Genomic DNA, 24454 nt, shown 5'->3' on the forward strand with positions numbered 1-24454 from the left:
CAGCAGTGCGCGGGGCGGCGGGTGGGAGAGCTGCCAGGCCGACGAGAGGCCGGCCCGAGTGGGGGCCGCTCCGCTGCCGCCGCCGCTGTGATGCGGCGCCCGTGCTGCGCCGGGCGGTGGAGTCAGAGCCGGGGCGCGGGAGCACGAGCTGCAACCTCAGCACCAGCGGCGGCGGCGGCGGCACCTGCAGCAGCTCCCGGGCCCCGCGCTGCGCTCGCCGCCCCTCCGTGACCGCGGCCGCCGCCCCGCGCTCTCTATGGACGTCAAGGCGGCCCCCAACGGGGTGGCCACCATCGAGGACCGGATCCTGCGGATCACCGGCTACTATGGCTATTACCCGGGTTACTCCAGCCAGAAAAGTAAGGCGCCGCGGGGCGTGGATGGAAGGGAGGTGGGCGCGCAAGGGTCGCCGCGGGGATGCGGGAGGGCGCGTTGTCCGGACACCTGCAGCCCTGCCTTCGCTGTCAGTGCCCTGCGCGGCTGGCCGCAGGGACCTCAAGGGACAGAAACCACGTTCGCTGTCCTCGGTGCTGAAGCGGGAGAGAGCAAGGTGGCCCGGCCGGTCGCGCCCAGGAGTTTGGAAACAGTCGCAGCCCCAGGAGCGGAGGCGCAGAGGGAACCCGGCGGGCGCTCCTGACGGCCGTCGGCGGCTCAGCCCCGGCTGATTTATGCCGGAGGAGACTAACATGGCTGTTCCCTTAGCGGAAAGTCAACCCCGGGGACTGCTCCCCGAAAGCCCCTACTGGGTGCCAGGCTGCGCGCTGGGGGCACTGGCTGCAGAAGCTCCGGCACGGGGCTGACTCGCGGGGGCCGCCCACCTGGTCCTGGCCGGCGGTGGGGGGTGGCGGGGGTCATTTGGTTGTTCCCACGGGGCTGCTGAGACGTGGCCAGTGCGTGGGTCCCTCCTTTCAAAACGCTTCAGGCAGGCTCTCCACCTTGGGCAGTCCCAGAGCAAGGAGCCAGACGCCCATGCAAAGGACGGGGGTTGGGGGTTGGGGCAGGTGGGGGCCGGGTGGCAGGGGGCGGCGCGATGGGGCCACTGAGCCCTAGGAGGCAGTTCGGCTCGGTTCGGTCCCAGATTTCTTCCGCCTCGGCGAGGCCAAGCGGCGCGGGTCCTTCCAGGTCTCCAGAGCAGTTTTGCAGGAGGGCGCCGAGGTGCGCCGGGCTCTGGTCCCCTGCCCCCAGCACAAGCCCACCAGCTCTGTTTGCTGGGATTAGTTCTGTCAGCAACCGGAATGGAGCTCGTGCCCCACCCCCTACGCCCCGAATTGGGGAAATAGCTGCGGTTTAATTTCCATGCAGGTGGGATTTTTTTTTTCTTTATCAGTGCATTTCTGTCATAATAGTTGGAGCTTAATTGATGTTTTTGCTGTTATTTTTAGCCAGATGCCTTGGAAGCTCCTGGATGCATTTCTGATTGGTATTTTTCTGTGGCATTTTGGGGTGCAATCAATGTTACAGTTTCTGCGAAATAGGGGGACTTACACAAATCCTGTACACATGAAAAAGCATAAATTTTACTCTAACTTTCTCCCCAGCTATGCTTTCTCTCTGTTGAATAATATTTCATGAGCTTTGTTGCTTGGGTTGCTCTCATACAGATATTTTCTACTTTAATACCTCATTTGGTTTTAGGAAAGGCCATATATTTTGGATGGTTTCTGTCTCTGTTTTTAGCATTTTAGAGGCTTACATTATTCCTTTTCCATACAAAAGTAATTATATAGTGCTAGAATTTTCTGGAAGGAAAATAACACACTGTGGAATGGTCTTTGAAATCTGCTGTAGACTCAAAAATGTCTTTTTTTTCCTATTGGTGAAAGATTTCTTTTTTTAACTTAGAAATTTCAGTGAAGGCAGTGCTCCACCTTGTTGAAATTACTTGAATTTCACCTTTGACTATTTTAATTAGGAACCATGGGATTTTGGTTGCTTCGAGAATGTAGAAGCTGTCTGTGAAATTACAAGATTCAGGGTACTTTATTATTATAATTTTTATGACAATAGAACTGTGGTTAATAAAGAACAAACCAAAAAGAATAGTGGAAAAGTGACATTTTAGATAAGGACATGTCCATATCAAATTTTTATACTTGTTCAAATAGCTGCACATGTTCCATTTGCAATACAATAATAAGACAAATAAAAGAAGAAGAAACCAGCCTTGACCAAGGCTCCAGCTGGAAGGTAAAAGGGGTGAAGCTGCATTTGGCACGGTTGTTTGTGATGGGCACTTACCTAACTTCAGGCCAGAGTTCAAAGAGTGAGGGCAGAGAGTCTCATGAGAACAGAGCATGAAGTGATGATCAGGTAACTCTCAGGAAGTTCATGCTTCCAGAAGTGGAGAGATTGCTGTTTTGCACAGTGAGACACTGGGAGAGGTGAGAGCTGGATGAAGGCAGACAGGCAAGCACCGTGAAATAATCCTGTTCTTAATGCAGACTCCAACTAGTACACAAACACATTTCAGCAAACCAGTACAATATGCTCAATTGATTTAGCTGTTACTGGGAATGAGCAACAGCTTGGCAGAAGTCTGGAGGGCTATATTTAGGAAAAGGCTACAGTGAGGAACATATATTACAGGAAGGCTAGGTGACTTTCTGGTTTTCTTTTTGCTTACCTATGAGGCCTTGATGATGGGCTAATCTCTTCTTATCCATGTCATTTACCTTCTTGGAGGTAGGTTGGGACTCACCTATGAGAAAACACTTTGAAGATCAATTTCTTGTTAGTACACCTTGCTGCCATGCTTGTACCCTGTCCAGAACAAGTTCTAGTAGTTATGCTGATGCAAGAAGCAATGTAGTAGGATTCAGAGAAATGCAGATACTTGTATGGGATTCTTGGCCATTTGTTTTATTTATCCTGTTTGATAATAAAGTTACTATATATATATCTGTATAAAATCAGGTACAATGATTATCAAAGTATATTGGCTTTGTAGTTGTTTGTAGTTGCTCATGGTCTGGTGAAATAATAAATTCATTCACTCAACAGGTGTTAATTGAGCCCCTCTTGAACGCTAGGAGTGAACAACAATTTCCAGTGAAATACAGAGGTTCAGGTAAAGAGAGCCTTATAGATCATTTTTTAAAAAAATATTTATTAATTCACTTGAAAGTCAGAGTTACACAGAGAGAGGAGAGGCCGAGAGAGAGAGAGAGAGAGAGAGAGAGAGAGAGAGAGGTAGGTCTTCCATCCGATGGTTCACTCTCCAATTGGCCACAACGGCTGGAGCTGTGCCGATCTGAAGCCAGGAGCCAGGAGCTTCTTCCTGGTCTCCCAAGCAGGTGCAAGGGATCAAGAACTTGGGCCATCTTCCACTGCTTTCCCAGGCCATAGCAGAGAGCTGGACAGGAAGTGGAGCAGCCAGATCTTGAACCAGCACCCATATGGGGTGCCGGCGCTTCAGGCCAGGGTGTCAACCCACTGCGCCACAGCGTCGGCCCCAGCCTTATAGATCATTGCAAGTGTTTTGGCTTGTATTCTGAATGAAATGGAAAGGATTTGCAGCATTTTGAGAGAGCAGTTACATGGCTTAGCTTACCTTTCAAAGGAATCATCTGATAGTTCCATTGAGGCTGGGTTGGAAATACATAGTTAGTGAGAAGAGATAGTGGCTTGAACCAGAGTGGTAGCAGAGAGGTAGTGAGAGATGGTCAGATGATGGATATATTTGAAGTTAGATTCAATAAGCTTTCCTGATGGACGATATGGTCTATGCAAGAAAGGGAAGAGTAAAAAAAATATTTTTCTGATTTTACGAAGATTGAATTGCCAGTGGCTGAAATGTGGAAAACTTGAAGGCAGAGAAACTTAGGGGTGTGAAACATGGGGTGAGGACAACATTTTGGAAGTATTAAATACAATTAGAGGTGTAGAATAAGTTTGAAATTCAGAGGAGATATCTGATTGGAGATATAAATTAGAGATTTGTCCACGTTTGGATGGAATTCAAGCCTAAGACTAGATAAGGTTGCCAAAGAGTGAATATATAGAGAGAAGACAAAGAAAGACTGAAACCTGGGGCTGCTATTAAGTGGTTGGAAATAAAAGGGGGAATCAATACAGGAGACCAAGAAGGAGCACCCAGGAGATAGGAGGAAAGCCAGGAGTGTGTGATACCCTGGGAGCCAGTGAAGAAAGAGTTTCGAAGGGAAGGAATTAGCTGAGTCTAATACTGTTGAAAGGCCAAGATGAAGACTGATAAACCATGAGTTTGGCAAGTAAGGGTCTTTGGTGATCTTGACAGTAACTTGACAAGAGCAGTAAGGTTGGGTAAAACAGATTAGAATGTATGTAAGAGAGAATTAGAGGAGCTGATGTCGTGGTAGAGTGGGATAAGCTGCCACCTGCAATGCCAGAATCCCATATGGGCTCTTGTTTGAGTCCCAGCTGCTCTGCTTCCCATCAAGCTCTTTTAGTGCTCCTGGGAAAGCAATGGAAGATGGCCCAAGTACTTGAGTTCCTGTCACCCATGTGGGAGACCTGGATGGAATTCCAGGTTCCTGGCTTTGGCCTAGCCCAGCTATGGCCATTATTGCTATTTGGTGAGTAAACTAGTAGATGGAAGACCTCTTTCTTTGTATGCTTGTCTCCCTTTCTCTATAACTCTGCCTTTCAGATAAATAAATAAATAAATAAATAAATAAATATTTTAAAACTGAGGATATCAGTGGGAAGCATTAGTGCGAGAGTAGATGACTGTAGATTTTTGTGCTGAGGGGAGAAGAAAAATAGATAATAGAGTAAAAAAATTAAGATGGGAGCAATAATAACATGTTTGCATGCGAATGAAAATGACTCAATAGAGAAAGAAAAAGTGATGATTCTGAAGAGCTAGGGAAAGCAATCTAAGGCACAAAGAAGGGACATTGCTTTAGATAGGAACATAGAGTAGGCTGGAGTGTGTGGGTCGGGTTCTGGAAGGTAGGTGACTGAGATGGTGGAAGTATAATGCAATTCTCTTCTGCTTGTTTGAGTTGTCTCCAAATGGGAAGACAGTCATCAACTGAGGGTGAAGATGAAGGAGGAGCAGTAGAGGTAGGAGAACAAAGTTTCAATAATTAAAACACACAGGGCACATAGGGAGAGTGAGTGGACTAGAGGAAGCACACTGAGGTTGTCTGGGAGCCTTAAGGGTTCATTTAAGGTTCCTGGCCTCCAATTTAAAGTGAGATCACTAAGTATGTTGTTTTATGTAGGGAGGGACCCAGTAAGGTCATGGATCAAGGAGTGGGCATTGTGGCACACCAGGTTAAGTCACTTCTTGGGATGCCCGCATCCCACATCAGTGTGCCACTTCGAGTAGCTACTCTACTTTCCAATCTGGCTTCCTGCTAATGCACCTGGAAAGGCAGCAGTTGATGGCAAAGGGCTTGGGTCCCTGCTACTCATGTGGGAGACCTGAATGGAGATCCAGGTTACTGGCTTTGGCCTGGGCTAGTCCTGCCTTTTGCAGCCATGTGAGAAGCAAACCAGCAGATAGAAGATGCAAGTAAATAAATATTTTTTAAAGGCTTGGAACAAGCGAAAACAAGGAATTAGAGTAACAGATTATCCAATAGGTATAATAAAATAATAGAGGCAGCGGATTGTATGTAAGGAAAAAAAATTGCTGTAATAATTGACCATGGTATTGCAACATAATAAGCAGAAGAGAGGAAACTGAGATAATTAGGGACTATGAAAGGATGCTAGGATCAATGGATTGGAGGTCTCCCTGGGATAAAATACTAGCGGAAGTTAGCTGGAAAAACAGGAGATGATGGTTAGAGAAAGGGTTGCATGATGTAAGAAATCCATTTTTGTAAGCCATATGAGTTAGGATAAATTCATTTGTTTTCCTGTGTTCCAATATTGATATTTTGAGGGGGAGCCTTTGTGCTTGTTTGAGGAGGCAGGGTATAGTTGTACAGTGAATTAAATTCTAATGGCTTGGAAATTGATGATAACCTCCCAGAAAGTGGTTCTGACACCTGGGATACCTCTCTGGGGACATCAGTTTCTTTGTGAAAATGAGGGTTGAAGTCATTGTGTCAGAGCAACTGTGCAATAGGTCAGCTTTGACAGGTGTATGAAGTGCCTATCCTTAGACAGTGAGCAATTGCTTCTGTTCTATACCTTTGCACCTGTAAGCTTTTTGATTTTTCTTTCTTTTTAAAACTTATTTATTTTCATTTTATTTGAAAGAGAGACATGCATGCGTGTGTATACACACACACACACACACACACTTTGGTTTGCTTAGCCAAGGCTAAGCCAGACCGGTGAAACCTAGAGCCAGAGCTCAATGCAGGTCTCCAACATGGATGGAAGGAAACCAAGAATTAAAGTCGTCATTTGTTGCCTCTCAGGTGCACATTCTGGGAAGCTGGATTGGAAGCAGAATAGCTGGGACTGGAACCAGGCACTTGTCTATGGAATGTGGACATCCTACGCAGTGACTTAACCACTGCGCCAAATGCCTGATCCTTTTTTCTATATTATATTAGTGATCAGGTTCTGTGGTTGTTTTCTATTGGTAGCTGCAAATTTGGAGTAAAATGTTCCCCTTTGCTCTGATACCAGCTCTGCCCAACCCTTCTGCAAAAAGAACTCTGCCCACTTCTGGCTCTCTTGGCTTTCAGAGTGCCCTGACAGCTACTAGAAGGTAACATTTCCATGGTTCCAGCCTTGGCTGGGTCGGCTCACTTTGTGTGTTCCCTGAGTGAGCTCATTCAGTGCCAGGTTTTTACCCCTTCTATGTGTCTGTGTCTCCAGGTCTACTTTCTCTAAACTCAGGCCTACGTTTGAAACTTTCTATGGCATTCCTATGTGAATGTCATCCATGCACGTCACTCATAAAGTCAAGTTCATCCTCCTATCCTTAAAACATACCTTCTCCTTCTGACTCTGCTTTCAGTTTCCAATATCTGTGTACAACCGATTGCCTAAGCCAGAAACCTGCTGCTGTCCTCAATCACTGACCTTTGCTCTTCTCTTGCATCCAGTAAACAGTTCCTATCTATTCTATAGCAAAGAGGTGTTTTCCATTCCCGCAGTCACTGCAGGGATCATATCCTCATATCTTTTGTTCAGCCTCAAGCCCTTCCCAATCTGCCTGAACACCTTAACAGCATTTACTTCCCTAAAGTGAAAATCTGTCCATTTTACATGCCTGATCAAATATCTGTACTAATTTCTCATTTTCTTTGGAATGAAGTCCTATTGCTTCTTGGACTTTTGGCTAAGATCAAATGTGGAACAAAGACCAAGCTCCTTAGCATGCCATACAATCTGAGCCTAACTTACCTTGTTTTATTTTAGAACACACCCACCCGCCAGTGGCCAAATAATCCATACTTAATGCAGAAAGCATGAAGGTGAAGGAGCAAAGGGAGATTAAAAGGAAATTATTCAGAGGCAGATTGGTTAGTATTAACCCCGAGGTGCTTACTATAAACATTTGGTATATATTCTTTCAGTCTTTTTTATATCTGTAGACACATGTAAGTGGTTTTTATTTTGTACTAAACTTTTCTCTCCTTGGTGTATAGAGTTTAATAACTTACTGTTTATGTATGCATAGTCTTCCATGTATGTAAGCATCTTAATCCATTAACATATCAGCAGCTGTTGGATTTATAGTCCCAGTTTTCTTTTCAATTGTTGTATCCCTCGTGGTCTCCACAGTGCCTGGGCACAGACTCATCAAGCAGCTTATTGTTTAAAGGACATTATTTTCTCCTTGCTTCTTGGTGCCTTCTTGTTCTCTGGCCCTGACGCTCCCACCCTGGGTGTCCTCTGCTCCCCTGTAAAAATCTCCTGTGAAAAGGCTCAGTTTAAATGTGCCGTCCTTTGTAAAGTTTCCAGTTGCCCCAGGCTGGGCTAATCCTCCTCTGTGCTCCTGTAATACGGTGTACTCCCCTCTGCCCCAGCAGGTAGGACACTGTTTTGTGCTATGTGCCTTGTGCAAGACTGTCACCCACAGAGCCTGGGGAAGGGGCAGGGACTTACCTTTTTTTATTTTTATTGTAGGCAGTATCCAGTATATCCTGGGACTCCGGAAAGCTTATTGTGCTAATAAATGAATAATTTCAGTTTCCATTTGAGAAATTGGAAAGTTAATTATTTTCACACATCAAAGGAAAGATGGTAGCTAAGGAGGGAAAGTAAAACATTACCAGCAATGAAAGAATAAAATAAAAGTGCCTATTCAGAGAGTGGGAATACACCTAATGGTATCTTTGTGATCATTTTGCCTGCCTGATTATAGCTTCTGCATTCGTGTACTCTTATTTCCTTATTAAAGTTTTCTGTGCTTGGATGGGGAAAAAGAAATTTTAAAAAATGCAGTATAGAAGAAAGTTACTAGAACAAGAAAGAGAATGTAGTTTTCTTCCCTCTCTTTTGAAGTGGTTGCTCTTGGTCTTTATGGCACAATATTACTATAACTCTCAGGCATTCTAACTGCAATACATTATGAGATTGTCTTACAAATGAAATGAATGTGATAAATCATTATTTTTGTTCATATTCTGTGTATATTTTGAGAATAATCTTTATAGTTCCTTATATGTAATATGTTACATTTTGTACACAGTCTAAAATTTTTTTAATATCAAAGGCAGAGAAACAAAGCAAGTAAGAGACAGACGTACAGATAGATGGGATGGTGGGGTGTGGGGAGAGAGCGAGTGATAGAGAGAGGGAAAATGAGAGAACTCTCATCTGCTGTTCACACGTCAAATAGCCTTAACGTCTAGGACTGGGCCAGGCTGAAGTTGGGAGTTGGGAACACAATCAACTTGAGCCATCACTGCTGCCTCCTCGGGTATACATTGGTCAGAATAACTGCTAGGGCACATGCCTTCCCTTGTAAGCACTTGCAAACAAATTGGCATACACTAGTGAGAAGTGTTTGGCACTATTATTTTAGATTAGGACATATAATGGCTTTGTTGATAACAAATATCATTATATATGTTATTGATGTTGGATAATATGGTAGTTTTTACAATATTTATTCTATATTTTACATTTAAAATATTTATTATCTATAAACTGAATACTTATATTATAAAATGCTATTATTACTAGCTAACACTTAGGTTTAATATTAAGTTCCAGATATACTTTCTTTGAATAACCTGTTTAAGACCTGGTTTTATACTGTGAGGTATAATACAAAGACCACTGGCTTTGGCAACAGGAGGTCTTAGGTCTGTATATGCTTTGCCAACCTTTGAAACCTGCATGAATAGCTTAACCTTCAAGATCAACAATTTTGTTCCTATAAAATGGGAATGATAATAGCTGCTTCAAAGGTTGGGAGGATTACGTAAGATGTTTATTGAGTGCCTGGCACAAAATCCCGTTGAATGTGTGGAAGCTGCTATGATCAAGGAAAAAACCAATACAATCAGATTTCAAAGATCTGAATTACTTTTCCTTGTAAAAAATGGCTTACCACTGTTTTCCCCTTCATATCCAACATTATATTTTGAATTATTATTAAAGATTATGTGGTAATAGTGTTAAAGACAATGTACAATTTGTGAAAGTTCACAATGATTTTTGTTTTTGGATGGTACTTTTTACTCCTCACCCATTTCTGGCTAGCCTGTTGTTGTAACCAAAAGGGGCAGCCCTACCTGGACTTCCCTCAGGGATGGTTTATTTTCAATGGACTAGAGGTCATTTATGAGGCAGTGACTACAAATGGGCTGATCTAAAAAAAAGAGGAGACAAATCTAGAACCAATGAGCAATAGATAGATCTGTATGTCTGGAGATGCAGGTACCCAGGCACCCAAGTGGGAAGAGGGGTGAGAGCCAGAGTAGGGAAAGGGAGGGGTAGAATCCCAGCTGAAGGTGGTAGCAGGGGGTAGGCTGGGGTCAAGACAGAATGGGGAGGGCAAACAGATGGAGAGGAAGTGATGGCTGGGAGTTAATTTGGGAAGATCTATTGGAAGTAGCATTGTTTCTTTCATATATGGAGTGTTAAAGGGACAGTTCTCTTCTTTGCTATATATATAGCGGCAAACATAACAGACAGGCTGTTTTATGTTCCACTTTTAAAAAATATATAATCATGTTATAAAAACATTTACATCTACATAGTCTGCAGAGTTATAGTTTTTTAAATTTATAAAGCATTTAGCTACTCTCAGAAAAAGGAAAATTATCTTGTCACCTTAATACAAGTACTATTATTCTGGCTGTTTTCTTTCTGATATTCCTATCTATGTAAGACTTCACATATTGATTTATTAAAAAATATAAACTATAGTACCATCGTAACTGTGAAGTACATACAGTTTTGTGCCCTGCTTTTTTAAATTTTCACTTGCTATTTCAGGATCAGCAGTTTTCATTTATTTTCATTTATCTGCTTTGAGCGGCTAGAATTGGATTCTCCTTTCAGAGATCTTGGCTTAAGAATTTGGGCAAGCTGGTTTTTAGTTATTTGAATCTAAATGCGATGGAGAGACCTGGAGTGTTAGCGATGGCTTGTTTGGTTTCTTAGTTTCCGCTTGAGCTGGCTTAGGCAAGATGGCAGCTCCTGAAAGGATGCTGGGAAGTCCTTAGGGAAGGGAGTCAACTGCTATAAACTGAAATCAGGTCCCAGAGTGGTGTGGGGAAACAGGAAGCCCTCTTTCTCTTTCTTCTCTTTTTTTGGCTCACGTTCTCCACTCTTGTCTCTTGCTGCAGCCTGGGTTTCTCTATTTCCTTGTCCAAATGGGCAAAAATAGCCCTGCCAGCAGTTCCAGTGTTTACATGTCCTCTATTCAAGAGAGCAGACAGATTGAGCAAGAATTCTCTCACTTCTAAATCCAGATTCCTGTGGAAAGTGACTCTTTGGCCCAAATTATATCACATGCACACTCTTGGTCCTATTGGTTATGGAGGCTTGGGCTAGGGTCAAGTCAGCCAGTAATACTGCCAGGGACACTCTCCCACAACCCTGTCAACTGTGTGTGTGTGGGGGGGAGGTCATTTCTAGGGAAAATATGCAATTGACTGGACTGTCAATTTAATCGATATTTGGTTCAGGTGGCTTTGCATACTTTTTTTCATATCAAATCATAGTCTTCAATAAAGATACTATATTTTCTTTCTTCTAGTCCTGATATTCCTTGGAGTGCATCCAGGTCATATTTAGTGAACTTATAGATACCTGTATAATCCTATAAACAAAAATTCCAGGTGTCTGTTTGGAGGATAAGTCCCTAGAGAGTTCCATTTACGAGTTTCCAACCAGCACTGCAGACTGCTTATTAAGCTTTATTGAAGTGCCACTGGTTACATCAGATTTGGAAGACATATTTCTTTTTCTAGGTCAGAGAGGGCAACACACCAGCTCCTTCAGACTCAGTGCACAGTAATTGAGGATGACATTTAACATTGTATGTTTTAAACAGAGATTGAAAATTGTACTATTCTGCAGTCTGGGATTTGCTATATTTAGATGTGGGCTAATGCCAAGATGGGAAGAGTGGGCTGTCAATAATGGTTCTCTGGTCCTGAAAACCAGAGAAACAAAGAATTCTTTGTGCTTTGTGTGAAAGATGAGATTCCAAAGGTGTTAGAGCCTGCAGGATTTTGCTATTGATACTTTACTAACACCAAGTCATATGCCTTTGGTGTCTATCTTGTGGTTTTGTTCACACCCGTGTTTAATTATGGGACTTCCAGAAGAAAGATCTGGATCGCACACGTCAGGAGCCATTTAGAGCACCATCTGCCCTGGTGGGGGTAGGGTGGCAGGTTCTGAAGAAGTAGTATATAAGGCTAAGTGAACTTTATCACTCCCAGGGATCTTTCAAAATGAAGAGAGTTAGAACTCTGAATCTGTCCTTATTTTGTTAAAAACTGGGAACACCTGCAGAGCGGGAGTTGCTTTTCCTGCTCCTTTCTAGTCACAACCACATAACATTCATGGTGATCCTCTTATATTTTTAATACATTTATTTATTTATATAAGTGACTCCGATTTCATGCATTTCATGTATACACCTTTAAGAATATAACAATACTTCCCATCCTCCTTCCCTTCTTATTTTTCTTTTAATTTTTGCGATGGCATACTTTCAATTTACTTTATAATCACAAGCTGAATCCTTCAGTAAATAAAGAATTCAACAAGTAGCGAGTAGAAAGACCACTGTTCGGCGGGAGTAGAGACAATCAAATAGTCAAAGGGTTATAAACAATAATCACATCTCAAGAGGTCAATTTCACATTTCACTCACATAGATTATGTTGGTGTTTTTTCTTTTCTTTTCTTTTTTTTTTTGTACTCTCATTATTAGCTATATGGTGATCTCTTAAAAGTATTAACTAGCATGCCATTCCTGTGGTTAAAGTCCTCAGCAGAGTCTGGTATCTCCGTGGAAAGCCATAAACCCTCAAAGTCAGCGTATATGGTCTTGCATGGTGTGGTTCTTCCACTCTGCCCTTGTGCTCTCTGGTCATGCTGGCCTGTGCCCAGGCCCTTCCATTCCTGCAGGGTGGTGAGCAGGCTTCTCCTGCTTCCTGGTGTCCTAGCTGATCGGCTCCTTGTCATCCCTCAGGTCTCCTGTTAACAGCCACCTCCTCAGGGAGGTCTTTCCAGCCTTGTGCCTCTACCATTGCATGTTGGTTCCCCTCTGTAACACTTTCCACAAGCTGTGTAATGTCTTAGACTCTTAGCTCCTTAAGGGCAGCTGTGGATCTACTTTGTTCAGCACCCTGCTTCCAAAACTCTGTAAGATTATGTTTTTTGGATCAGTGATTAAGCATTGTTAAAGATTTTATGTAGAATTTGGTTTTCAAAAATAGGCTTTTTGTTTGGAATATTTTTAGATTTACAGGAAAATTTTAAAGATAACACAAAGAATTCCTGTATACTCCTCGCTCAGCACCTCTCACCCCGTCGTTAACATTTTGCAGTACTGCAGTACGAGTGTCAAAACTAAGAATCTGACATTAATTAATTGAACTCCAGATTTTCGTTTTCACCATTTTTTTCAATTAAAGTTCTCTTTCTGTTCCAGGACTCAATCCAGGTACCCCATTACATTTACTTGTCTTATTACTCAAGCAGACTTAATGCATTGAGCTGGAAAAGATAATATCAGTTTTACAGGAGCTTCCAGGAAGATATCTTAGGGCTTGGATGAGATCACATATGAAAAACAGTAGCTACTGGTTTTCAATGTGACACTCCTTTTAGAAGTGACCTGTAACTCAACATGACAGGTGCATATCATGTTGGGGACTCTTTTATAGCCAGAAAATAGCTTTAAACATTACTGTTTAATACTTTGGGGGACACAAATCTTTGAAAAATTTTAAAACAGATTTATTTTATTTATTTGAAAGAGTTACAGAGAGAGGTAGAGACAGAGAGAGAGGTCTTCCATCCGCTGGTTCACTCCCCAGATGGCTGCAGCAGCTGGAGCTATGCTGATCAGAAGCCAGGAGCCAGGAGCTTCCTCCAGGTCTCCCACGTGCGTGCAGGGGCCCAAGGACTTGGGCCATCTTCCACTGCTATCCCAGGCCATATCAGAGAGCTGGATTGGAAGAGGAGCAGCCTGGACTAGAACCGGTGTCCATAGGCTGCTGGCACCTCAGGCCAGGGCTTTAACCCACTGCTCCACAGTGCCAGCCTCAAATCTTTGAAAATTTAAATAGAGCTATGAACTACCCCTACCTTCCCCACAGTACACACACACACACACACACATGCATATATACCCCAAAGTTTTATGCAGTTTATTGCACCAGAAATGTATGAGAACAGCCTATAAGAATGGGACTTCCACTGAATGTTATGCTCTTGTTTCATGATAATATGCACACTTTTTAATGGTAACATCTCGAAAGATAGGAGCGATTCAAATTTGTTAACTAAAATAAAAATGAACTTCAGTTTTACTCAAAAGTCAATTTTAGTGAGCAAGTTCTTGAGGTTTGGATTGGAGATAAATCAAAAGTTTTGCAGTGGGCTTAGGCATGGACATATGCAGCTCATCTGGTGCCTAGTTGATTTCAATTTGCTGGGAATCTTAACACCTTCTAAAGCCTCTGACTCATACAGATATGAAGTAGGAAATGAAATTAGGGACCTCACAGCTTACTTTTACAGAAACAAGGTGGATTTGTATCAAGAAACACCAGATTTCTTGAAGACACATCACGTTTCATTAATATCATATTATTTCATTTGTACTTGTCAGTGAGGTCATCTTTGATACAAGATCTGTGCCATCCATGCTGTGTTTGTCTTTATGGAAAAAGATAAGGAATCCATGTTTCAATGTTAATGTCATCCAGCCAAAATTAGCCCTCGAGTACATCCCGCCGTATGTCTAGGTACCCTCAGATTGTTTGCCTGCAGAACCTTGATGACATGTTGTGCCTCTGGGTCCTTACTGTCCCAAGGAGCAGTGTTTCCCAAAGAACTTGAAGTTTTCAGCGGCATCATAGTCATGGCTGTCAAGCCTTGAATCGTGTATCATATCTTGTATCATATCTTGTATCGTGTTCATATCTATAGAGCAGGCAAAGCCATAAGTGAGTTCTTGCTGCATTGTTCTCTGAGTGGGCTTCCATTTTTCTCTCAAAGGTGACAGTCATGCTTTCTGGAAATCCAGCAGCTTCTAGGTAGTAAGGAGAACTCTCTATTCTGTTTGCTTGATAAAAACAACCTCTTGAGAAGGTGATAATTTGGACAGTGCCTCTGATGATGTTGACTTTCAAAGCAGTAGGAAAGGTTTCCCGTAGGATCATTGTCAGTATTTCAGATGCCACTACATGTTGATGTTTCAGGCAGAAAGTTATATTGATGTGTAAAACTACTTTCATCTCCAAGGCAGCACAACCTACTTTTCTCCCCAAGTACAGTTTTGCTTGGCATTGCAACTTTTCCTGTTTTCTAAAAGGCTTACAGAACAGACTTTCTCCTTCAATGACATTCCTATACACATACAAAACATCAGGGATTGAAAGCATTGTGAGAGACTCAGTTGTTTGCTGATGGGAAATACCATAGTATATTATACCTCCAAAATTACAGAAAAAAAATGGAAATTGAGCAGTTTTGAGAAGAGGATGTTGATAAAGGCATGCTTCCATTTTTATCTCTTGCTCCAGAACACAAACCAGTTTGGCCTTTTCCAAGAAATACTTGATCCTCAGGTGTATAAGTCGTCTTTTGCTTAGCAATCAGTTAGAGTGCCTTTGTCTGCAAGTAAACTCAATGTGTACCATATACTTTAAAAGGTTTGTGGAAGATGGAATTATCTTGGAACAAAAATTTTGAAATTCATGGATATAAGGAGTCTTCAAAAAATTCTTAGATAATGTGTAGTATGAAAAACTATGCATGAATTTAAAAAAGTTTTTGCACCAAAACTAACATCTTAATTTCATTTCCCCACAAACTTTCTGAGGTACTGTTGTATTTGCTCAAGTAATAAAAAAATTTATTCTTTTTCAAAATGGGCAGTTGAAAGGTAAACTTATGCCATGATGAAGTAGCAGTTTTGAAACTTTTCTCTCCTGTTTTCCATCTTGTTGTCTATGTGTTGTACTTTGTAGATATTCTTGACTTTATTTTAAAACTTTCCTATTAAATTTCTCACTTAAAGTTTTATTAAAATTTAATAGGTCCCTTTTTTATTTGTTATTACCAACTTAATTTATAATGCCTAGAATAAAGCTTTTAGGAGTCAACAGATTAGAATAAAACTCAGAAATACACGTAGATCAACAAGGAATATATATACAAGATGATTTAATACATAGTTATGTACAAGTTTTATCAAAATGAGGCTGCTCATTTGTCTCTGACCTTTCTGAGTCATGGCAAAAGGCAGACATCTGCTATGTGATTTACATTCTCCTTAAGGGGAAGCCATATTGATTGTTAATGGGGCATGAAGACTTCCTGGCATTGAAATCTAAAAATGTTCCTTTCTTGTACTGTATATGGGTGATGAAGTGTACAACCTTCCAATAACTTCAATAAAAAGAACTGCAGCCTGTTTCATTCAGTGGTTTTTCAATGGGAATCAGAGGATTGCCGAGTTAAGGGAGAATTCAGTGAATATAGGTTTTTAGAGAATCAAAATATTGTAGCCCAGTATAGAATACTTTCCAGCAGCATAGCCAATAGCCACATGTAAATTTTGAAGTTTAATTAAAATGACAAAAATGTAATTGCTAAGTCATATTGTGTAGCTGCCACATATGATTAATATATCTTGTTTTAGGAACTTTTCTTTCAAAAATGTAGCATATTCTTATCATTTAGTATATAAAGTAGGTTCTCTCTGGAGATAGTGATGCATTTTTCTTTAAATTTCTTTCTCCTGAATGGGTTTCTCCAAGTTGCGTTTTAATAAACTTTAATTATTGTTAGCTGATATTCTTGGATGTTTTGTAACTTTTATCTGCTCATGCTCTAGGTCAAGGGCTTAAATCTGGAATGTGAGAATGGCTAGACTAGTCAAGATCTATGAGGAGTCTGGGATTTTGCTTCACTTTTTTTTAAAGCTTTTATTTAATGAATGCATTTTTCATAGGTACAACTTTAGGAATATAGTGGTTCTTTCCCCCATACCACCCTCCCACCCCGACTCCCGTCCCACCTCCTACTCCCTCTCCCTACCTCTTCTTCATTATGGTTCATTTTTAGTTCAACTTTATATACAGAGGACAAACTCTATGCTAAGTACAGATTTCAACAGTTTGCACCCACACACATACACAACATATAAAGTGCAGTTTGAGAACAAGTTTTGCAGTTAATTCTCATAGTACTACTCATTAAGGACAGAGATCCTACATAGGGAGTAAGTGCACAGTGACTTCTGTTGTTCCTTGAACAATTAACACTCTTATTTATGAAGTCAGTGATACCCGAGATTCTTGTGACCACAGACTCCATCAATACTTGGACACGGCCATAAGCAAAGTGGAAGTTCTCTTCTCCCTTCAGAGAAAAGCACATCCTTCTTTCATGGCCCCTTCTTTCCATTGGGATCTCACAGAGATCCTTCGTTTATGATGTTTTTGCCGCAGAGTCTTGTTTGCCTCACTTTCAAGCTAACAAGTTAGCACACTAAAGCTTAATGGATGTAGACAGAGGACATGAGACTCCTGGGTCAGATTCAGAGGACTTTACTTACAGTCTAGCCAGCAGCATGAACTTCATGTTTTCCTCAGTTCCCTTTGCTCCCCAAGTTCCACAAGGACAATAGGGAGCAAGAAAGGTGGATCTTCGATGTGTGGTAGCTGTGTGTCACGCTGAAGAGTCCTGAGCTTAGGTCTTTGTCATTCACAATGACCTATGAGTAAACCTACCCAGTCTTTGCCACAGACTAAGACGTTAGCAAACCAAATTGTTTTCTTGTCTGAAAGAAGACTTTATCTCCATCTTCCAAACCTATTCACTATATAAGTTATTGAAAAGGGCAATCAGAACAAAAAGCTGTCAGTGTTTGCCCAAGAGGCGTGGGAATGGAAAGAGATCCATGGAGAACTGTCTCCCAACAGGGCCTTGTCTATTTTGACTCTGCTGTGAAACACCTGGGCTTTTTCCTTGGGAACCTTCAATATCACTTTAAGATCTGTTTCCCTGGATCCTAGGAAGCTTTTTTCACCTCCCAGCTGGCCACCCGCATCCTGGGAGCCAAGTGTTAAGTAAGCCTGGGAATCTCACTGAGCCCATCTTTCACTGAACTAATTTCCATTTTTCCATCAGTAGTTTAGCTTCAACTTCCTCAGGCCTGGAGAGTCATTTACTACTTTCTAGCTTCTGGTTTTATAACTGCCATCTCTCCTGATTCTCCCATTCTTATGGGTTATGCCTTTTAGAAATTCATTTGTATCATTGTTGTGGAATTTTCTTCATGAGCAAATACAGATCCACATTTACCATAAAGAATCACTGTACTTCCTAATTCTAGGGTTTGAAATTGCCCAACTTGAGCTGTAGATCAGTTGTAACCAAGGTAAAGGCATATTCACAGTGGCAGAGTACATTATCTTTATGCTGTCTCAGTGGGAAGCAATATTTGATGTCACAACATGGAGTAAATAATAGTGTGCATTGTCTGTGTCTTGATCTGAATGTTGGTTATATGTATGTGTTTACTTTATGAGAATGTCATCAAGACAGACACCTAAGGATTATGCACTTGTTTGTATTACAATAAAATATCTGTACCTCACATGGCTCCATATCATATCCTGATCCATTTTAACCTCGTTTACAATGAAACATGGAATTATAACTTAAGTTGACATAATAAAATGGTTTTCAAATTTTCAAAACAATAGAAGATAGAGAATTAATTTTTTGAGTGGCATATTTCAGTTTATTTATTTTTTAACTTTTATTTAATAAATATAAATTTCCAAAGTACAGCTTTTGAATTACAGTGGCTTTTTCTCCCCGTAACTTCCCTCCCACCCACAACCCTCCCATCTCCCCAGATCATTGGTCCCCAAGTGTACATCCTAATCACATAAGGAAAATTGAAAGTGCTTCTCAATTCTTTGCGGTGTGTTAGATTAAATGCATGTGAGTTAAAAAGAACTCCCACTGCCTGGGCTGCATCCCATCCTAATCAGAACAGACTTTCTGGGGTTGAGATCCAGGCATCAGTAGTTTTGAAAGCTCCTTATGAGATTCCAACAGGCAGCCAAAACTGTGAGCAGGGCAGAGCTTCCTGGACTATCTGGTCCTCACCCAATCAGTTTGTATTTTTCCATTTCTAACTCATCGTAGGTCAAAGCTATGACAAAACTAATAAAGATAAGATATTAGAAAAAAAACCATGCACTGAAATATCCCAATGGTGTCCATTTACCACAAAGGTGCTTACTCTGAATTTCTTTATTTATCTTGTTAAAAATTGGTGATATTTGATGGCCAGACCAGATTGCAATGCACATGGAGCGGCTCTGGCTTGGGATACGCTCCCTCTTTCTTCACACAAGCAGGGTGTCTGAATCCTCTCCTTTCTGGAAAGAGTCTTTTGGGAGACTTAGCAAAGAAAGGGCTGGGCCCGTAGTGTCTGTTCTCACCAACCCTCTGAAGCCCTGCACACACTTCCTGCATTTCTGGGCTTTCATAAAATGGGGTGAAACTCTATGAATAGCTCATGGGTTCATTTGAAATTTTCCCTTTATTGTTTTCCATCGGCTATATTAATTCAGGAAAGATTCCTGACTGCTAAAGTCTTAGCATGTGATCTCCTTTATATGTGCAATGAGCAAAATCTGTACACGTGTGGGCCAGTGAATTTGAAGGGAAAATCCACTGCAGACTTAGAAGAACAAAGTTCATTTTGTTCTTAATGATTTTGCACTGTCTGCTAGAAGATGATGAAATCTGTCCTGTGACTTGGGCCAGAATCCCCAAAGGACACCTGGAGTCCCACTCAGAGCCCCAGAGCTGCCCATGGACTTTACAGAACTAAATGAGAAGAAATGGGCTGGAGTAATTTGCCATCCTAGGCACTTCCCAATATGCTGGCAACATGGAGATTTGCCCATGTGGAAGAAAACTCATTGGTTTTATGAGGTATGGAACAGAGGTTTGGAATTGAAGGGGCCTTCGTCCTAGGGGAGAAGTTCAGAAAGATCCAGATGAATGTGCTGATCTGGGGATGTTATCCTGTTCCCCTTGGGAGCTTATTTTGATAATGATGAAACTAGATTCTAGTTGAGCCAAATTTTCTGATTACCTTGGTGTAAGACCTCTCCCCCCCCCCTTTCTAAATGCTTGCTTTCTTGTTTCAGAGAGAATGACACACTTATGCTTATTAGAGAACCAAACGTCACCACAGATGTTGTTAATCCCACCGTCAGTCCCCTGTGCTATCTTTAATAAAGCCGTCTCCCGTGGCCTTGTTACTCATCTTCGCTTCTGTGACATTCTGATCGTATTTGCTGCCAGCAGAGAATTTCATGGCAATTGTCCTGGCATGACTTAGGTCTGTCTCCCAGGAAGGAAACAGGAAGAAGGTGAGAAGGGGATTAGGTCTGTGGCTTTAGACTTAAGTACTTCTCCCAACCCAGTTTGGTTACTTGATAAAGGATAGAAAATGGAAGGAAAGTGTACGACCTGCTTGTTGGGAGTTGCATCTTCTTTAAAGTTTTGCACTCTAGGTAAAGCTTATGTGTGTAAAACCCCAGCATGCACAGCACCCAGCACATGAAAGTTTTTCCGGGAAGAGAGTCCAGAATAGAAATCTCAGCTCATGCTACAGCATAAAAGAATTAACTTTCCTGGGGCTCTTAACAGAATGTTATACTCAAAATACTTACTACAGAGAGTCATCATGGGGTTGTAACCAAGGTAAGACTGGAGTGTTTGCAAACTTTAGGATTGAATAAATATGAAATGTTTAGGTGACCTAACATAAAAACAATGAAAGAAGTAGCAGAAGACTTAACTTACCACAGCACAAAAAAGGATTTAAGATGTGAATTGTGAATGTTGCTGCGATCACTATCTGACAGTTGTATGTATTTTACACTTTCTAAAGCAAGAGCGTCTATGATTTCATTAAAACTCACAGCCACCCTGTGCATTTGGTATTATTATCAACATGTTACTGATGAGGAAATTGAAGCTCAAAGAGATTGCCTGACCCAAGGACACACTGTCCTCGCCCAGGTGTAAGGACTAGATTCTGAATCCAGAGCGGTCTGCTTTCCAAACCCATCCTCTCTATGTCCTGTGGCTCGGGTCCTCCCCCTCCCTCCACCTCTCTTTTTCCTCCTCTTCTCCTCTTCCTCCAGGAAGACAATACATTTCCATTTTGTTTTTAACAGAACGCCCTTAACTTGCAAAGTACAGCCCAGGTAAGGGACTTACCTCAGGATTTAAGCAGGGCCTCCCCTGAACCCTCAGGTACTGAATGCTGTGCCTGAGGGCTCTTTTTGGAAAGAGGAGGAGAGATTGAACAAAAATGGCCCTGAGATTGTATACACACACCTGTGTGTGTGTGTGTGTGTGTGCGCGCGCGCCTGCGTATATGACAGAGATGGGGAGAGGGAGACGGAGAGGGAGGAGGGAGGAGGGAGGAGGGAGGAGGGGGAGGGAGAAGGGAGGAGGGAGGAGGGAGAGGGGCCTTTCCTAGTAACCAAGGTGTGATTGGTGTCTTGGATCTCACAGTTTTCCAGGGGAAGGAGTGGGGAAGGCAGTGGAGAGAGAGGACAAGAATCTGCCCTGCTCTGATGCCTACTAGATTCCTTCAGAGTAGCTGGGTTTCTTGCAGGGCCTTCCTCGTGATCCCACCAAGGAGATCTTGCATCAGAAGCAGCTGTTGAGAAAGGGTCTCTATTCTTCCTGCATCCCTAAGTTAAAAAGAAATAAGCCTATTAAGGGAGTGGAAAGAGAGGAAGCTGTTTATTCCTGTGGCCAAGTAGAGGTATCTGTATCTTTGAGTCATCTGTGCCTGACACAGTACAATAGAACAGTATTTCTGGAATGGAAACTATACACCAATCTTAACTGTCAATGCTTCCACTAACACCTAATGAAATTTCTCTAGTTATGATTTAAATCATTGGAATGTTGACACTAGTGCTGCCGATGTCCTCTTCCAAAAAAAGGAGTCCAATGTAGCCTTAACATTGACCTCCTGAGTTTTATGGTCTTGTCCCTTGTTATTCACGTTACTGAGACTCCTACAAGCTTTGATTCAGAATCCTGTCAATAGCCTTGGGAATGAAGTGTAGTTGTGTGTTGCCTCATTCCAGCTGGGCTCCAGTATCCTTGCTTTCACCCCCATTGTAGCTCATTCTTCTTTCTGACATTTCTGGATGAATGTCTTCAGTGGAGGCTTTCCAAGTTTCTCAGATGTGGCATTAATAAAATTAGTGGGTTTTTAAAAATATTAAATCACTTACATTTATGCTTAATGGGAATCATTTATCTTTCAAGATGCGATTTTTCCTATCTGTCCCTATTTTCCATTTGAACATAAAGTCTCTGAATACTTGAATGGAACCCAAAGCAAAAACTGAATTTAAGAGAAGATACAGGAGGCTACAGCATCCTGCAGAGCTATTCAAATTGTTTGGGGATATTGATGTTGCAAGAATATCATATTCTCATTCCTTTGGGAATCTAATAAGCAGATATTTAGTTTAAAAAATTTTTAAAAAGATTTATTTATTTATTTGAAAGTCAGAGTTACACACACAGAGAGAGAAGGAGAGGCAGAGAGAGAGAGATAGGTCTTCCATCCACTGGTTCACTCCCCAGTTGGCTGCAATGGCTGGAGCTGTGCTGATCTGAAGCCAGGAGCCAGGAGCTTTTTGCAGGTCTCCCACGCGGGTACAGGAGCCCAAGGACTTGGGCCATTTTCTACTGCTTTCCCAGCCCATAGCAGGGAGCTGGATCGGAAGTGGAGTAGCCAGGTTTTGAACCAACGCCTATATGGGGTGCTGGTACTGCAAACAGCGGCTTTACCTGGTACGCCACAGCACCAGCCCCTAAAAATTTTATTATAAAATTAAGAAAAATATTTGGCATACATTAAGTAAAATACCCAAATGGGTATGAACCATGTTTCAAACTTTTTTACTCCAGTATTTTAGGTCTGCTGTGTTTAGGGAGTTGCTGGTAGTTTAGGTGGGATGATTTTCTTTTGTTTCTTGTAATAACACCTTCAACTAATTTAGCAGAAGGGGAGAGCTCTCCCTTCCTTCTGGGGACTTAGCCAAGTAGAAATAACAGAACCACTCTCTTTTCCCCTTAGGACTAGAACTTTCTGACACCAACCCAAACAGAATGGCCAGTTGCTGGGGCAAAGGGCAGGGGGCAGGGGGCAGGGAGGGTCAGATTATCCCCCCGGCTACGTTCCCGTGGCAGGGATGTCCCTGGAATGGCAATATTCAGTCAGGGTTCTGGTAGGAGATGCAAGCTTAAGTTAGGCAATTGTAGAAGGGATGACCAAGGGGTAGGGAAGCCAAAATTATTAAGTCTTTGGGCTACTGCAAGGAGAAGGAGCAATTCCCAAAACCTGAAGGGAGAGAGAGGGTCGACTGCCTGACAGCACTTTGTTGAGCAGACGAAGTGTGTGTCTGGCCTTGGCCTTTTCGGGGGAGCTGGGGTACAACATCTAGGTAGCATTCTCCTCTCACCTGTGTCTCCCAGCAGGTGAGTGCTCCTCACTGGCTACACACCATGGAAACCGACAGTAAAGGATCCTGTAGTTGGAGTCCCTGTAGCTCAGCCTCTGAGACACAGAATTGGGTGGTAAAGGTGGGGGTTTATCTGAAGAGATGAACATCTCCAGCTTTTTACCAAGTGGACATCTTTTGTCCTGCTCCTTTGTATTTAACTCGCTTGATTCTCTGCCCATTTCAGAATGCCCTTCTTTGGGAGAAGTGAAAAATGTCCTCATTTAACTGTCATAAACTGATGTGAGGGGATATGTGCAAATATGAAGGAAAACTATTTTAATGCCTAGATTAGCCATCACTCAATGTTTATTCACTATTCGAGTAGTCATTGCTAGCTTGTTGCTTTTCTACTCTTTCTCCTACTCTCAGCACAAACAGTAGATAGCTCAGCATTTCGGCTTTAGAGAGAAGTATGAGAGAAATAATTCAGTACACAGGATTACCTATTGTGAAGGGCCTGCTTTCATTAGAAAATAGATCATTACTACTGCCAAAAATATGAAGCACTAAGAAATAACAGTGTTCCAAAGGTCTCTGATTTCCAAATATTACCATCAAACACGGTGATTCAGTAGACAAAGACTAAGCATTTAGCTCATGTTTTATTCTAACTTTCTATGCTTTTTGTTTGGGTAGGTTTGGAAATCAGGCTTTCAGAATACTAGAAGATACCTTGTGCAACATGATTGTCCTTGTAGACATACTCCTGGCTTTTAGTTCCTGTAGATTTATGATCTCCACCACCGAGTGTATGCATATGACACTCACTATGCATTTGCCTTTCACCATGATCTCTGGAACCAGTTTTCTACCTTTAGGTTCCCATTCTGCCAGATTCCCTAAATGTTCCCATTTTGCCAGATTCCTTCCTTACTCCAGTGGCCATGTGTTGGTCTGATTCTCTGAGGCAATGATGGGTTTCCACCTACCCCACTGCCTCAATCCCTATTTCAGTTTTCTTCCTAGTACCCTAGGATTGGTACTTTGCCTTAATCTCTGATCCAGGTCTTCTTAGGAAGTGGAGACCTGCAAATAGCCCAAGGCCCTTTGTCTGATCTCTACTATCTATTGCTAGATTTTCCAGAACATAGGCTGCCCATCTTAGGGATCATCTCCAATCACCTGGGTCTCAAGCATCCTTTGATCTCCTGCTCAGCTGTGTGTTCCAGTTGGTGTTCAGGTAAAAGCCATGACCTGTACTCCTATTCCCTCATGGTATATGTGGTGTGGGTCATTGATAATACAGCTTCTTACCTATTTTCAAAGTTGAGTAA

At 42.0% G+C, this 24454-nt stretch overlaps 1 protein-coding gene across 1 annotated transcript in view; it reads left to right on the forward strand.

Annotated features, from left to right (window-relative positions):
• Positions 1 to 256: 256 nt before the first annotated feature.
• SLC35F4 (solute carrier family 35 member F4) overlaps positions 257 to 24454 on the forward strand; it is a 246883-nt gene continuing 222685 nt past the window's right edge. The window contains exon 1 of the mRNA XM_062204573.1: positions 257 to 359. Within this exon, the coding sequence (XP_062060557.1) occupies positions 257 to 359 (103 nt within the window). The remainder of the gene's footprint in view (positions 360 to 24454) is intronic.

This window comes from Lepus europaeus, chromosome 11 (assembly GCF_033115175.1).
Source record: "Lepus europaeus isolate LE1 chromosome 11, mLepTim1.pri, whole genome shotgun sequence".
Taxonomy (NCBI): domain Eukaryota; kingdom Metazoa; phylum Chordata; class Mammalia; order Lagomorpha; family Leporidae; genus Lepus; species Lepus europaeus.